This window comes from Miniopterus schreibersii (assembly GCF_964146895.1).
Source record: "Miniopterus schreibersii genome assembly, chromosome: 1".
Taxonomy (NCBI): Eukaryota; Metazoa; Chordata; class Mammalia; order Chiroptera; family Miniopteridae; genus Miniopterus; species Miniopterus schreibersii.
The window spans coordinates 105125579-105139204 of record NC_138101.1 but is presented as its reverse complement, the minus strand read 5'-3'; the positions used below and the strand labels follow the sequence as shown (position 1 = coordinate 105139204).

Sequence of the window (13626 nt, the reverse complement as noted above, 5' to 3'; positions counted from 1 at the left end):
TGTGTGGTTGGTGTGTTGGGAGTAAGGGGAGGAATGGGGGATGCCAGCCCCTGGAGTCAGACTCTCTCTCAGGACCGAGTCCAGTGGATTGAGCAAGCCTATTAGACCACTCAACTCTGTCTTCCAAAGGAGGTGGGAAGGCTCCCAGAGAGGGTTATACCCTTAACCATTTGCTTCCCAGTGCAGAACCACTGCTGCCTTGGAAACTTTCGGCCACAGAAGAGTTGCTGACCCGACCTGTCCAATCTCTTCCCAGAATTTATGCTTCTAGCCCTTGTAATCTCTCTTCTCCCCCACCAGGCCTCTCTTCTTATTGGACAATCCCTTTTCTGCCCTCAGCCCCTGGGACACACTGCCTACCACAAACTGTGACTCCAGAAGGCTGTTTGTATTGCAGCTGTATTAACTATGCCCTCACCCTAAGGCCCTGGCGGACTTGATCCTGACCTCACTGCTGAAGCACCACCTTTGTCTTGTCCTCTGAGGGCATCTGTCCATTGTGCGTGTCCTCAGAGAAAGAAATCCTTTAATGGCTGAGGAACCTGGAAGAGGAGGGTCCGGCAGGTTGAGGGAGACAGATGTTGGTCTGCTGCCCTCATTCTTCAGTTCATCCAGTCAGTGACATTCTCTTGATGAGGTGCTCAGCTCTGAGCCCAGATACACTGAGATGGCCACAGGGAAGGACCGATGAGGGCTGTGTTTTCGGGAAGCACAGTCTGCTCAAGGAGGCACGTGTTACATGTGCAAACAGCAAAAAGACCATGCAGAGAACTTCTGTGGCTTGGTGGCAGAGAATGTGGCACAAACTATCTCTGAAGCTGAATATACCTGCCATGGGCTGGGCTTGGGAGATCAGGGAAGACTTCTTGGAAGAGGAAGAGGAGAAGGGCAAATAATTGGGGCAACTTACATCCTTCTGGATGAACTCCGCATAAACCAAGCAAGCAGCAGAAATCAGCTCATCAGCATCAAGGTCAACCAGATTGTTGCAGGCCTGTGCCAGGAAAAGGCAGAGGAAACAGGGCTGAGGGGACAGAGCCGCGGCTCATGGCTGTCACTGGGGCCACCTGATCTTTTCCCATCCCGCCTGGCACAGTGCCTGGAATTTCAACACTGTAATTTTATATTTTGGGGAGATGGTAAAGGTAGTTTTCATACTGGGGTCTAGGGAGTCCTGAGGTTCCACTGAGGGTCTCACAGGCTTCCAAGGAGGTCTGGTTTTATAATTGGGGTGCCACCTAACATCTTTTTGAATAAAGACTTCAGCACAGGAGAAATTTTGGAAAACCTTAAGTCTTTTTCCACAGGAGGATGCTAGAGCCAAGGGATTAACTGTGAAGCAGTCAAGTCTAGTGGTTGAGAACCATTCAAGGCTTGGTCTCTTTAAACGCTACATAGGGGTGAAGATGATGACAGTCATCACCCCTCTGGGCACACTTGTTGTGAAGCTTAGATGAGCTCATCTATAAAGCTCTCAGCATGCTCAGGACATGTCAGCTCCCATCATGATTCCTGTCCAGGGGCAAAGAGGGCACTGAAGCCCAGCACCCCACGAGCCTGAGGCCTGAGGCCGAGATGGTGTGGGGTGTCGGGATCCCCAGGAGCCATGGGGCTGGGCTTGGCCAGAGGGTGCTCTCACCAGGAGGATGTCATCACCGGCCATACTCTCCTTCAGGACCTGCTCACGCACCATCTGCAGCAGGCTGTAGGCCACCAGCACCTGGAAGTTTCTGCAAGGCTTCCCGGTCAGCAGAACCTGCATGGGCAGGCAAGTCTTGGCCTGTGCCCTGTGGCACAGGCTTTAAGATGGCGAGTCACCCACCAACCACGTGCCCAGGGTCAGACATTCCTGGGCCTCTCTGCTGACTTGCTCATTCACTCGTTCATTCACTCACTCAGGCAAGTGCTCACAGCTACCTCTGGGATTCTAGGCATTGTGCTGGCTACTAGGGAATCAGAAATAAAGCCTTCAGGGAATTCATTAGATTGAGGGAGAAGGAAGAGAGAGAATGAGAGCAGAGAGGGAAGGAGGAGCAGAGGAAGTGGAAAGAGGGAGGTAGGGAGAGGGCAGAGAACAACCGGGTAACTATCTGTAACATTCGAGTGGAGCTTCAGCAAAGCAATGGTTGATGTCAACAACACAGGGGTGTCACCAAAGTCCTGTGGGTGATCATGAACTTGAGCACGGAGACTACCAGATCAGGAGGGAGGAGGGAGGCAGGGGTGACTCATAGGGCTGAACGTTAGGTTGGGTCCTGCAGGTAGTGGAGGCCACGGGACAGGGCAGTGATGAGTGGGGGGTGTTCCCGGGGAGGCTCACCTGCTCATGGCCATAGGGACTGAGATAAAAGGACTGCAGGTGCAACCTGCCTGTGGGGGTCCCACCTTCTCCAGGAGTGAAGGCTCAGCAAGGAGCTAGCACCCAGGTGGAGGGGAAGACTGAGGAAGGGGGAGATGAGGAAATGCAAGCAGAGTCAGGCACCTGGGCAAGAGGCAGGGAAGCTGAACTGCAGGCCAGGTGTTTATGGCACAGGCTGTAAGACCCCTTCTTCTGTCCTGACTGCCCAGAGAAGGTGAGGTTGGAGGGACTGCATGAACAGATGGATGAACAGATGCCCTAGCCTCCTCGTTATTGGGCAGGAGCAGGGTAGCTGACCCAATAAACCTTGAGCACCTGGACTCCATCCAAAACCAGCAATAAAGGGGAGGCAAGCCAAAGGGCTCTCCTGCTGCCTGCCCGAGGGGTGGGGTCTATCTCTTCTGTTCCCAGCAGAGCACCTCACCTCCCAGAGCCTCCAGACATCATCAAAGGACTTGAAAGCGCGCTGGAAACAGAGACAGAACCAAGGGAAGAGGGATTGCACAGCTCCTGCACCCTTTCCTTCTGTGGGGAGAGAAACAGGGCACCAGCCAGGAGGCCATAATCAGAGAAAACAGGGGCTGACACACACAAGAGAGCTAGAACAGATAGCCAGTCACCACACTTGGGAAACAAGGGGTGCCTGGCTGTTATTTTCCCAGCTGCCTTTGGAGATGGTTTGTGGTGGATTTTCAACTGTCTAGACTCCAACCTCATCGAGATGAACCCTGTCCACTCACTTAGGTGCTCAGCAAACACAGGGTCCAGGAAGCTGATCAGGTTGTTGAGCATGTCTAGGTTCTTGCCTACCCCGATGTTGATGACACAGCTGTGCTCCTGTGAAAGATGAGTGGGAGGGAGGGAAACTGAGTCCTCTGGGCTTGAGGGCACCAGAAAAGCCAACCCTTCTTCACCAACTCTCCAATTCTGGGGACGCTCTGTATGTCTGTCTCCAGGCTGGGCCTGTGTCTCTGTATGAGTTTGAGCGTTGTGTATGTGTGTGTGCACATATGCATACATCATGTCTGTGTCTATATGATCTGTGTGTATATGTATCCATCTGTATATATGTGTGCACCTGTGTGTGTGTGTGTGTGTGTGTGTGTGTGTGTGATGGGGATGCAGAGATGTTTCAGGTGTGGCTCACAATGCAGTGAGCCCAGTTATTCCTTCGTATACATACCGTGGTTCAGAACCAGGACAAGGAAAGTGCAGTGAGCACACTGTTGTACAGATGGAGGAAGGGATGAGGGTGGGTTCTGGGAAGCCCCCTTACAGATCACGAGGAAAGTCTTTCCAGGGAGTAGCAATTTCAAAAGTCTTCAACCTGGACAGTGCCGTGTGCATCTGGGTAATCCCAACTGCCCTGGTGTTCCTGGAGTGCAGGTTATGTGACGGGAACAGTGAGAGCAGACTGACGACGGAGGATTGAATGCCTGGCTGAGGCTATTGGATTTTATTCTTTAGGCAGGAGGAGCCATGGATTGTTTGTGGGAGCAGAGCATGTTTTGGGAGAGGATTGCGAGAAGTGGGTGCTATCGCTGGGCCTGGTCAGTCACACTCTTTCAAAGTGATAGCTGGACACAGAGCACTACTCCAGCCCCCTCCTCAACTCCAATGTTTGCTACCCTCACCCTAAAACACACTGCACTGGAGTTGGCCTTGCTCTTCGAGGCTCCTCTGGGACCCAAATAGCTGTTCCAGGGCTAGAGAAAATGACTGGGGCTGCTAAAGCTTGCCTAACCTCAAGGGGTTCTTTAGAGAATTAGCAGAGGGATTGCAGGGGGGGGGTTGTCTCTGGGCTCAGGCCCAACCCTCACTGTTTTCTGCAGGAAGAACTGGAAAAGCCAGAAGGTCTCGTGGTCATGTTCCACCATCAACTGGAAAAGCATCACCATCTCGTGGAAGCCCTGCTGATACTCTGGGGTGGAGAAGGGCCAGTGAGAGGGGCTGGGTAGGAGGGACAGGACCTGGGCTTGGGCAGGGAAGTAATTCCAGAAAGGAATTGAGAAGAGGGGGCCAAGGGGAGGCTCAGCACTGTGGCACACCTGCCTGGGTGTTGCAGACATAGCTCAGGAGTAGGATCTTCTCCAGCCTTTTCTTGTCAATAAGGACATTGCCCAGGGGATCTTTGTCAAAGAGTTTCTGGATGTCGTATGCTAGGTTGGGAGCAAGGGACAGGTGGGTATCACCAGATTACTCCAGCAGAAGGTCTGTGGGAGAGTTTATTTCCCCCAACCAACACAGGGAGGAAGCTTTGAAAGGAGAGTCAGCCACCCAGACTGTATCCCTGAGCTGCCTGGGTTTCTTTCCACTTCCAAATCTTTGACCAGGCTGAACCCTCTGCCAGGAACGCGACCCCTTCATCCAATTAAATCCAGCTTAGTTCAAGACCAAGGTGGGAAGAGATGAAGACAAACCAGCAGGAACAGTATGCACCCATAGTAACACCATGCTGGCATCTAGGAGCACCCAGTAAAGATGGGTGGATGGACTAACCACTGTTTAGCCAGAAAAATTCCAGGCATATGTCAAGGAAGCTCTGAGGAACTGGGGAACCACCCCCAAAAGACTGAGGACGGGTCAGGGATGGCTTCCAGCAGTTCCCTCTGGGCAGCCCTCCCACCCTAGTCTGCTCACTGATGTTATTCCGGGTCTCTATGAAGTTCCGGTGCAGGTTTTCCAGAAGGGGCTGAATCTTCTCGTACATCTGGCATAAGGCCTCATAATTCTTCCTATGAGAACAGAACTAAAGCTAAACGAGGCAGCCTTTCCTCCCAGAAAGTCTAGGGACCCTGGGCTGTGCTCACTGTCTGAGACTCTCCCCCCCCCTCTGCCTGTGCCAGCCCTAACCACCCTCTTCTGTGCACCTGGAGTGCAGATGGGGATGAGATTAACTTCGTGGTTCTTTTTTTTAAAACATATCTTTATTAATTTCAGAGAGAGGAAAGGAGGGGGAGAGAGAGAGATAGAAACATCAATGATGAGAGAGTCATTGATCGGCTGCCCAGCCCACAACCCAGGCATGTGCCCTGACTGGGAATCGAACCCCGATCTCCTGGATCCTAGGTCGATGCTCAACCACTGAGCCATGCCCTGCCGGGCAACTTTGTGGTTCTGAAGTCCGATGGCCACCCCTGAATCCTGGCTTCACAACTTAATAACTGGGGGTCTGCAACTAGGGTCAAGCCTTGGAGACCTCACTTTCCCTCTCTAAACTTCAGTGTCCTCATCTGCAGAGTGGGATAACACTAGCACCTATGCCTCAGAATTATAAGGATTGGATGAGGGAGTGTTTTGTGCCCATCATTACAATGAGCTGGTACTGTAGTAGGCTGAATGGTAACTCCAAAAAGATATGTCCATACCCTAACCTCTGGAACCTGTGAATGTAACCTTATTTGAAAAAAAGGTCTTTGCAGATATAATTAAGATATAAGACCCCCATTAAAGGTCTCAAGATGAGATCATTCTTAATTATCCAGTTGGACCCTAAATCCAATGACAAGTGTCCTTATAAGAGGCACACAGAGGAGAGATAGAGGGAGAAGGGAGAAGGCCATGCGACCACGGAGGCATAGACTGCAGTGATGCAGCTACACGCCAAGGAACACCTGGAGCCACCAGAACCTCCAGGAGGCAAGGAGGGATTCTCCCATAGAGCCTTCGGAGGGAGAGCGGCTCTGCCAGTGCCTTGCTTTCAGGCTTCTGGCCTCCGGAACTGAGAGAATACATTCTACTGTGGTAAAACACCTGGTGTGTGGTGCTTTGTGAAAGCAGCCTCAGGAAACTAACACAGGTGGGCTCTTGTTGGACTCTCAGGACTTACCAGCTGGCCCTCAGATCCCCTCTTGCCCTGGATTTTCCTCTGACTTGCCCTGCATGTCAGTCTTCTCCACCTCAGTAGGCTGCACAGACCCCAGGGAAGGATGGGACATTGGGGCAGGGGGAGAGGAGGAGAGGGTAAGAGCAGTTGCTGGGGTCAAGCCCATGCCCCGTCTGTGGGCTGGTAAATGGAACTGGGTGGTGAAGGCCTCTCCCGTGTATGGGCCCTGGGTCCAGCGCCATGGGGATTTTGCCATTCAGAATGAGAAGCCTGTTTAAAGTATATTTAAAGCCAGGGTGGGGTGAGCACCCCCTGCCCACTGTGCAGCTACCCACCCTCTCCTTATAGGATCTGGAATGTTCTACCTCCTTGTACTGTCCACTGTGAGCCGCTCATCCTGGGAACTCTGCCATGAGTAGTAGCCGGTGAGGAACTTCCAGGCTTCTGTCCTCACGAAGGGGTGCAGACCCTGGGGTAGGGGTGGGATGTGAGAAGCTGCTAAAGGAGCCCCTCCCAGCACCACCTGCCCCCTTGCCCACCCTGCTCCCTAGTTCCAGGGGAAGGCCAATGGTAGCTTGGGGACCATACCCTTTCCAGAATGTTAACACAAATGAAGTCTCGTGACTTGGCCAACTGACCATTCTCGTCAAAGAAGCCATCCCATTCTGTCTTGTCAATGGGTGGTTTTCTCTTCACCTGTCAAGGGCAACCACTTCAGCCTTCTGTTAGGGACCTTTGGCTTTTCTTTTCAGAGTGATTTTTAAATGATATACTCTGGACTTTGCAATGCGAACCTGAGCTCACAGTAGTCTCTGACTAATTTCTCTTGTTGGACTCTCAGGACTTACCAGCTGGCCCTCAGATCCCCTGAGAAAATTACTGAAAAAAACATATTAAAGTGCACAATAATTTTCATTGTACGATATTTACCAAAATGAAAAATGCAAGTGCTCTAAATGTTATGCAATAAGGGAATAGTTAAGTAAACCACAGTTTATGTATTCAATGGAATAGTATGAGGCATATAAAACAATGCTTACAAGGAATGAATAATCTGGGAAAATATAAATGTTACCAGAAGAAAGCAAAATACAAAATTTTACATTCAGTATCTTCTGTATGTACTCTCCTCCATAACTGCCTGTTATGTATTATAAAACTACACCTTATATACTCAAATACATAGTGAATTAGTCACTATAAAGATTCTGTTAGAAAGGCTAAAAAAATACCAAAAAAACTACCTAAAACCAACACTGATTATTATTATTATTTTAAAAATATGTTTTTATTGATTTTAGAGAGAGGAAAGGGGGAGAGAGAGACAGAAACATTGATGTGAGAGAGAAACATCAATCAGTTGCCTCCCATATGGGCCCCAGCCGGGGTTGAACCCACAACCTGGGTCTGTGTCCTGGCTGGGAATAAAACTGGTAACCTTCTAGTGCATGGGGTGATGCTCAACCAACTGAACCACACTGGCCAAGGTGACAGTGATTATTTTGGAATGATAGGATTATAATTAACTTCTTCCTTTTTATTGTATTCTCAAACTTTTCTATACTGACTTATGTTGCTTTCATAATAAAAATATAAAATAAGCACTAATTAAACACATTCATGTGCTTCATTTTACCTTTCCTGTAATGGTTTCTGGTTTACATAGGTGTGAGTGTGTCCCTTGGGAAATGAGTACACTGCATACAAAGTAATTAAAAATGCTCATAAAACAATAACAAGGAGTTAGAGTTCTTATTGAAATAACCTCCCATTAATATGCGCCTGAATATGCATGTGTGTGACTCAAATTTAAATTTGCAAACGAGTCACCTGAGAATCTTTAAAATGCAGATTATGACTCAGAAGGTCTGGGGTGGGCCCAAGACGATGCATTTCTAACTAGCTCCCAGGGGACTGCTGACGCTTCTGGTCCATAGCAAGGTATTAGGTGGTAAATCAACACTGGAAATTGAAAACAAGAGCCCGCAGGCCCAAATTTGAGATAATTTCTGCTAAGTCCGTATTTGATAGGGATGGTCTAAGCAATACATTGTAATAATGTATTTTCTAAAACCTTTTGCATTTTAAGAAAAACATGTTTCACCTTTCATTTTGCAACACGGAGCCAACCTCCCTTACATTCCTAATGAATGACCAATGCAGTCACCTCAAAGAAACACTGATGGAATGGTGGTAAACTATAGACTCAATGACCCTTCAGAATAGTAAAAAAAAGTCATCAAGCAAGACAGCTTCCAAAGTTCACTGGAATGGCTGTTCCTGAATGCTAGTCACTGAAACCTGCACCCTCTGTGGTCACCTTGGTCCCGCACCTTGAGCCTTCTCTTCACATTCTGCAGTGCTTGGAAGATAGAGCACAAAGGGGTCTGAAACTTGTTTCTGCTACTGAGCACACATGGCTCTTTAGAACCATGACAGTGACCACCACAGTGATGGTTTATTTGCTGTATTTCCCACTCTTCCTTTGGAAACTTTCCCTTTGGTGATCAGTTCCCCTGGGGCTGACACACTCTGTCTTCTCTATGCAGTCTCTATCTTCTGAACCAAAATAGGACATATGGTTCCAAGAAGGTACTAAAAATCTTAGTGTTGTCTTAACCCTGGGAAGCAGGATCTGCTCCAATACCATGCACCTACTACATGGACACTGTCATCTAAGCCAATCAGAGCCAGGCTTCTGCGCCTCTGACAGCTGTCATGTTTTCATACCTATACTTCATCAGAGACTGAACTCAGCATGCACTGAGGCAGTACTAGATGTAGGAGGAGATAGACAAAGCTGGGCTGTGTCCTAGATTCCTAATTATAAAAGGAAATGCATGGACTTTAGGAATACATTTCCATACAAATTTCAGTCAGTTGATCAGTTTCTGTAATAAAGACAGCTGTGATGGGGATTGTATTAAATCTATAGATCAATTTAGGAAGAATTGATAACACTTTGAATCATCTGACCCGTGAACATGGTATATTTCTCCATTTATTTAGGTCTTTTTAAATTTCTTTTCTCAGCAATGTTTTGTAGATTTTAGTGTATTGGTTATTCATATATTTTGTTAGATTTATCCCTAAATATTTTTTTGGATGCTATTGTAAAAGGTGTTATTTCTAAAATTTCAACTTCTGATTGTTCATTGCTAGTATATACAATAGATTTTTATATATTGATCTTGTATCCTGAAACTTGTTAACCTCACTTAGTACTAGTTGGGGTTTTTTTTCTTGGTGGTACTATGGGACTTATACAGGCCAAGGATCAGAAACTATGACCCATGGGCCAAATCTGCCTCCAACCTATTTTTCAGATAGAGTTTTATTGGCACACAGCCATGCCCATTCATTCATGCATTGTCAATGGCTGCTTTCATGCTACAATGGCAGAGTTAAGTAGTTGCAACAAAAACAAGCAAAAACTAAAATACTTACTACTTGACCTTTACAGATCAAGTTTGCCAACCTTGAGTTAGATGATCATGTTGTCTGTGGATAAGGGCAGTTTAACTTCTTCCTTTCCAGGCTGGATACTTTTATTTCTTTTTCTTGTCTTATGCACTGGCTAGAACCTCAAGTGCAATGTTGAATAAAAGTGGTGAGAGCAGACATCTTTGTTTTGTTCCTAATCTTAGCAGAAAAGCATTCAGGCTTTCATCATTCCATATGATATTAACTGTAGCTGCCCTTTATCAGATTGGGAAAGTTCCCTTCTATTCCTACTGTGTAGAGTTTTTTCAGGAGTGAATGTTTAATTTTTATTCTGCCTTTATGGAAATAAGATAAATTCCATTTGGTGATCAAATGTTATCCTTCTTATATATCATTGGATACTATCTGCTAAAATTTTATTTAGGATTTTTACATCCATGTTCATGAGAGATATTGGTCTATAATTTTCTTGCAATGTCTTTGATTTTAGTGTGAGGGTAACGTTGACCTTATAGAATTAGTAGGTTTGCATTTGTGCTTTTCAAGTTTTTGAAGAGTTTTTGTACACTCGCTGCTACTTCATTCCTCAGTGTTTGGTACAACTCACCAGTGAAGCCATCTAGGCCTGGAGTTTTCTTTGTGGGAAGATTTTAAATTGCAAATTCAATTTCTTCATTTGCTTTGAAGATGGAGTCAGAAGAAACTGTTTTATTTTTTACTTTAAGTATTAGAGATTTATAGGAACCAGGCATTTTCCTTCCAACTCACTTTAATAATACAAAAACAACACGGAATTAATAAAATCATAAAGTATAAGTATAGAAATTTAAAGAATTAATTTTGAACACAAATTCATGAAATTCTCTTATTAATTGTAAACACCTAAAAGCATCAGTGATGTGCCAGGCACTTTTCTAAGCACTTTAGAAATATCAACTCATTTAATCTTTATGATCATTTATAAGGTAGGTGTAGTTATTACACTGTTTTACAGGCCAGGAGACTGTTGGGGGGTTAATTAACATATCTGAAGTCACACAGAAAGTATCAGAGCTGAGATTTGAACTCAGATCTGTCTGGTGCAAGAGTCAAAGTGCTGAACCCCAATGCCATGCCACCAGGAAGGACAGACAAGAGGCAAGGATTTTCAGTTTGAATAAAAAATATACATTCACACAAGCTATTAGCAAAAGGTGTATATTAAAATCAAATACCTTAGGAGATGAAGAAAAGATGAATATATGAAAAAAGAGACAAACACAATAAAAGAGTGGCAAAGTAATCAAAGTAATATGCACAGCACACTACAATAAAAGAGGTCGTCAACACAATAAAGAGAGAGAATTAGAAACATCACAAGAAGTCATCTGCCTAGTTCTCCAAGAATTCACATTACTAAACATCTAAGCAATGTGGGGCCCTGTACCTACTTTGTCAAGGCTGAATTTGTTTATAAAAAGACACTGCCTTCTCCTTTCAGAAAACTCCTTTTCTCTATGCCGTCTATTTCCTTGTATCTTCCACATCTAAGCTAACGATAGGCCACCCACAAGAAATCTGAGACATTTGCTAGCAAGCCAAAGACAGACACCAGAAGCTTGTTGACATGCTAAAGGTGAAAATTTCTTCATGAAAGCCCCCTCCCTCCCTTCTCTTAGTACATCCACAACACCAGTCTGTGCCAGAAATCAGTATCTGGGGCCCTTCAAAGTGATGGACCTGTCAGCTCCATGGCCTCTCAAATCCACCTTGATTCTCATTCTCATTCTCATATTCCCTCAGTCCTTGTTCCACCAGGCTATTAACACCCTGCACAACCATCTGGGTACAATAGTCTGGGGACCAGGGAGGGGGAGCTATGTAATACCCTGGAGGTGCCAGATACCCTTCAGCAATGTAGTAGCTGCTTTTCCTAGTCTCCTGGGAAGAGTACTGCTAGGTAGAGTAGTTGTGGAAATCTCCCACCTTCGAGATGTGCATAAGTAGGTTAGAAACTCTTCACCAGCAAGGGAAACCTTGACCATGCTTCCCCTGAAGAAAGGGGCCCATGGTGAGAACCCGAAGTGGTTCAGTCCTTCTAATGGCTTCCTGCTCCAGAGGCCTTGGCTGCAGGTGTACATCTCCCCGCCCTTCTGCATCACTGGGTTAAGGATTTCCACTAATATTTTTAGTAAAATAGGAAATCCACTAGAGGATAAGAAAAACTTTCTATGAAGGCTTTTGATGCCACATTGCTCTGAATTCTAAGTAACAGAGCCCTCAAGAAAGCCTGGGAAGGGTCATTGACTCAGCTTAAAGTTCTCAACCTCTTTTTCACTCCAGTTCACTTGAGGGACAAGACACACTCCCAACATTAACTGTAGCTTACCATGTCAATGGTTCTCACCCAGGGGAGAGGCAGGGGCCCAAGGAGGGCACACATATTAAAATTGGGAAGGGGGGGCCATAAGTTTACTTGAAAGTTACCTGGGTGATTAACAACAGCCCAGGCATGGAGGGTGTATCATCAGTATAGCATACTGATGAAAAGAATGGTTTAAAACAGTGGTTCTCAAAGTTAGCTGCACATCAGAATCACCCAGAAGGTTTGTTAAAACACAGATCACTGGCTACCCCAGAGCTTCTGGTTCAGAAAATCTGGGGTCCAAGAATCTCCATTTCTTATAAGTTCCCAATTGATGCTGATGCTGCAGGTTTGAGCACCACATTTTGAGAATCACTGAATTAGAAGATGGAATCTCTGCCATAGCTGGTGTGTCTCAGTGGTTAGCGTGTCGGCCTGTGCACAGAAGGGTCACAGGTTTGATTCCTGGTCAAGGGAACGTACCTGGGTTGTAGGTTTGATCTCCAGCCTCGGTAGGGGTGTGTGAGCAGGAGGCAACCAATCAATGTGTGTCTCTCTTACATTGATGTTTCTCTCTCTCTCCCCCCCTTCCTTCCATTCTCTCTAAAAATCAATGGGGGGGGGGAGGAGAAGATGGACTCTGTAGCCCACCTGTCTGTGTCTAAATACCAGCTCTGCCACTTAGTAGCTGTGTGAATGAAGGTAAGTTACTTAATCTCTGTGCCTCAACTTTTTCATTTATAAAATGAAGATAATAGCATCATTCATCTTATAGGGTTATGATGAGAATAAATGACTATAAATAAAACATTTAAAATAGTCATTGTACATAAGAGATGCTATGTGAAAGTTTGTTGTTTTATTATTATCTTTCTCTAAGTTCAGAGAAATGAAGAAAGATATGAAGAAAATTAAAATCAAAGCTTGGTGATAATCTACAATAAAGCAATATGATTTAAAATTCAGGGTGAGAGGTACTCATTTTGGATTTCTGCTCTTTTATGTATCACTCTCTTAATCATTATGATTAATGAGACTTGAAATTGTAATTAGTTACTATAATTTTGAAAAATATACTGTGTGGAAAATTTCTGTGACTGAGGCTGACTTCTAACGAGTAAGTCTATCTTACTAACTAGGCTTGGAACCACCACTAACAAAAGCATTACTGCCACCTGGTGGCAGCATACCAAAATTGTTGGCAAAAGCACCAAAGAAAATTAATCAGCATCTTTAGTACTGAATTTGCAAACCTAAAGCTCATTAGTTAGAATGTCACATATGAGGAAAAGATAACACTTGCTTAGAGAGAAGGATGAAAGGGGACCTGTGTTTCTCAGTCCTGTTGTTGGTGCTGATGGCGAGACCAAGGTACAACCTACCCTCCTTCCCCTTCTAGGTCAGCTCGTGGTTCCTGTCTTTCCCACCCAGCAGGGGAAAATGGCTTAATACAAACCTAACATTGGGGAGGGACTTGGAGCTGATGAAGAACACGTACCAGGATGAAGGAGGCTGACAGCCTGGCAGAGAGGCTGTTTTCGGGAGAGAGGGTGGTCATGGCCCCTGCTGGTTGTCTTCAAAGTACCCTCTACCCTCTAACCAGAGCTTTCTTGGAGCTCTAAATGAGGCTTAATTAGTAGGGAAAATGATCTT

The 13626-nt window shown here is 45.8% G+C and overlaps 1 protein-coding gene across 2 annotated transcripts; it reads right to left on the bottom strand.

The window, feature by feature from the left end:
• Nucleotides 1–509: 509 nt before the first annotated feature.
• TBC1D21 (TBC1 domain family member 21) lies at nucleotides 510–13531 on the bottom strand (the record flags this gene model as incomplete). 2 transcript variants are annotated; one of them, XM_081141183.1, is made up of 11 exons in its annotated part: nucleotides 510–542; nucleotides 911–994; nucleotides 1640–1756; nucleotides 2784–2884; nucleotides 3100–3196; nucleotides 4180–4280; nucleotides 4408–4518; nucleotides 5000–5094; nucleotides 6551–6654; nucleotides 6774–6881; nucleotides 13472–13531. In XM_081141183.1, 11 exons carry the CDS (start codon nucleotides 13529–13531, stop codon nucleotides 510–512), a joined length of 1011 nt encoding a protein of 336 aa, XP_080997309.1. The 2 variants fall into 2 exon arrangements, with proteins under 2 accessions (XP_080997309.1, XP_080997310.1); XM_081141184.1 differs by lacking the exon at nucleotides 6774–6881.
• Nucleotides 13532–13626: the final 95 nt, after the last annotated feature.